The sequence below is a fragment of the Crocuta crocuta genome, unplaced genomic scaffold, assembly GCF_008692635.1.
Source record: "Crocuta crocuta isolate KB4526 unplaced genomic scaffold, BGI_CrCroc_1.0 scaffold1015, whole genome shotgun sequence".
NCBI classification, from domain to species: Eukaryota; Metazoa; Chordata; class Mammalia; order Carnivora; family Hyaenidae; genus Crocuta; species Crocuta crocuta.
In genome coordinates this window covers 295,419-296,267 of record NW_027532631.1, presented here as the reverse complement: position 1 = coordinate 296,267, position 849 = coordinate 295,419, and the positions used below count along the sequence as shown (strand labels likewise).

Here is an 849-nt window from a genome sequence, read left to right as displayed (position 1 = left end):
AAGACACAAAGTCTTTCATGCTTAAAGGCAAATGTATTCAGTTCCTTCCCATGCAACACATAAGGTATCTATACGCTTATGTTTTCTTCCCATATCAAGTCTGGGACAGCTTCTGAGGAGCCACTCACCCTCCAAGCCGAGGCATGTGATACTGCGCTCTGTTAAGTATCTTGTAGCTATGGGAGGAGGCAAAGGAACATTTTTGCTGACCTACAGATTAGTCAACTGGGGAGTGTGCTGGGAAGAGCTAATGTCTATGATCTCTTCCATTGCCATCGAGCCCACAGTAGGGCCGTATCAACTTGTACCGACAGATGCCTATAGAAGCCATTCGCATACGCCGCGGCAGGGAGGAAGGCACGGAAGAAGAGAAGCAGGAGACATTTGATGTCCATGATGGAGTGTAGAGGCTGCTGGCTGGAAAACACAGGAATAACGGAAGTGAAGTTGTCCTCTTTAGGATGCCATGCCAAGCAGAAAGCCTCCGAAAAATCCACCAGTTACTAGAACGTTCTTCTTCACAAATGACACTACCTAGAAACAGAAGAGAGCACAAATGGGTTGTTTCGTTAAGAACATTATTAGTAGGAACCTCATCTCCATCCCCTACGCAATCCCCTCACCACGGGCTCTCTGATTGAGGTGGTAGCAGGGGTGCGAAGCGATGAAATTCAAGAGATGATTTCAGGACGGGACTTCGAATGGATGGCTGGCCATATGAGGGAGCAGCAGGAGCAGCCAAAGGCAAATGCTTGCGTTCTATCTTCACTCATGTCTGCCAGAGCTAAGAAATTTGCCCGAGAGTTCATTCAGGAACAGGGAAGGATGGAGTTCAGAGTTCACTGAGGA

General features: G+C 47.8%; 1 protein-coding gene across 1 annotated transcript in view; it reads right to left on the bottom strand.

Annotated features, from left to right (window-relative positions):
• Positions 1–8: 8 nt before the first annotated feature.
• Positions 9–849, bottom strand: part of FUNDC2 (FUN14 domain containing 2) — a 19,642-nt gene continuing 18,801 nt past the window's right edge. The window contains exon 5 of the mRNA XM_077780656.1: positions 9–534. Coding sequence (XP_077636782.1) covers positions 457–534 — 78 coding nt within the window. The 3' untranslated portion in view covers positions 9–456. The remainder of the gene's footprint in view (positions 535–849) is intronic.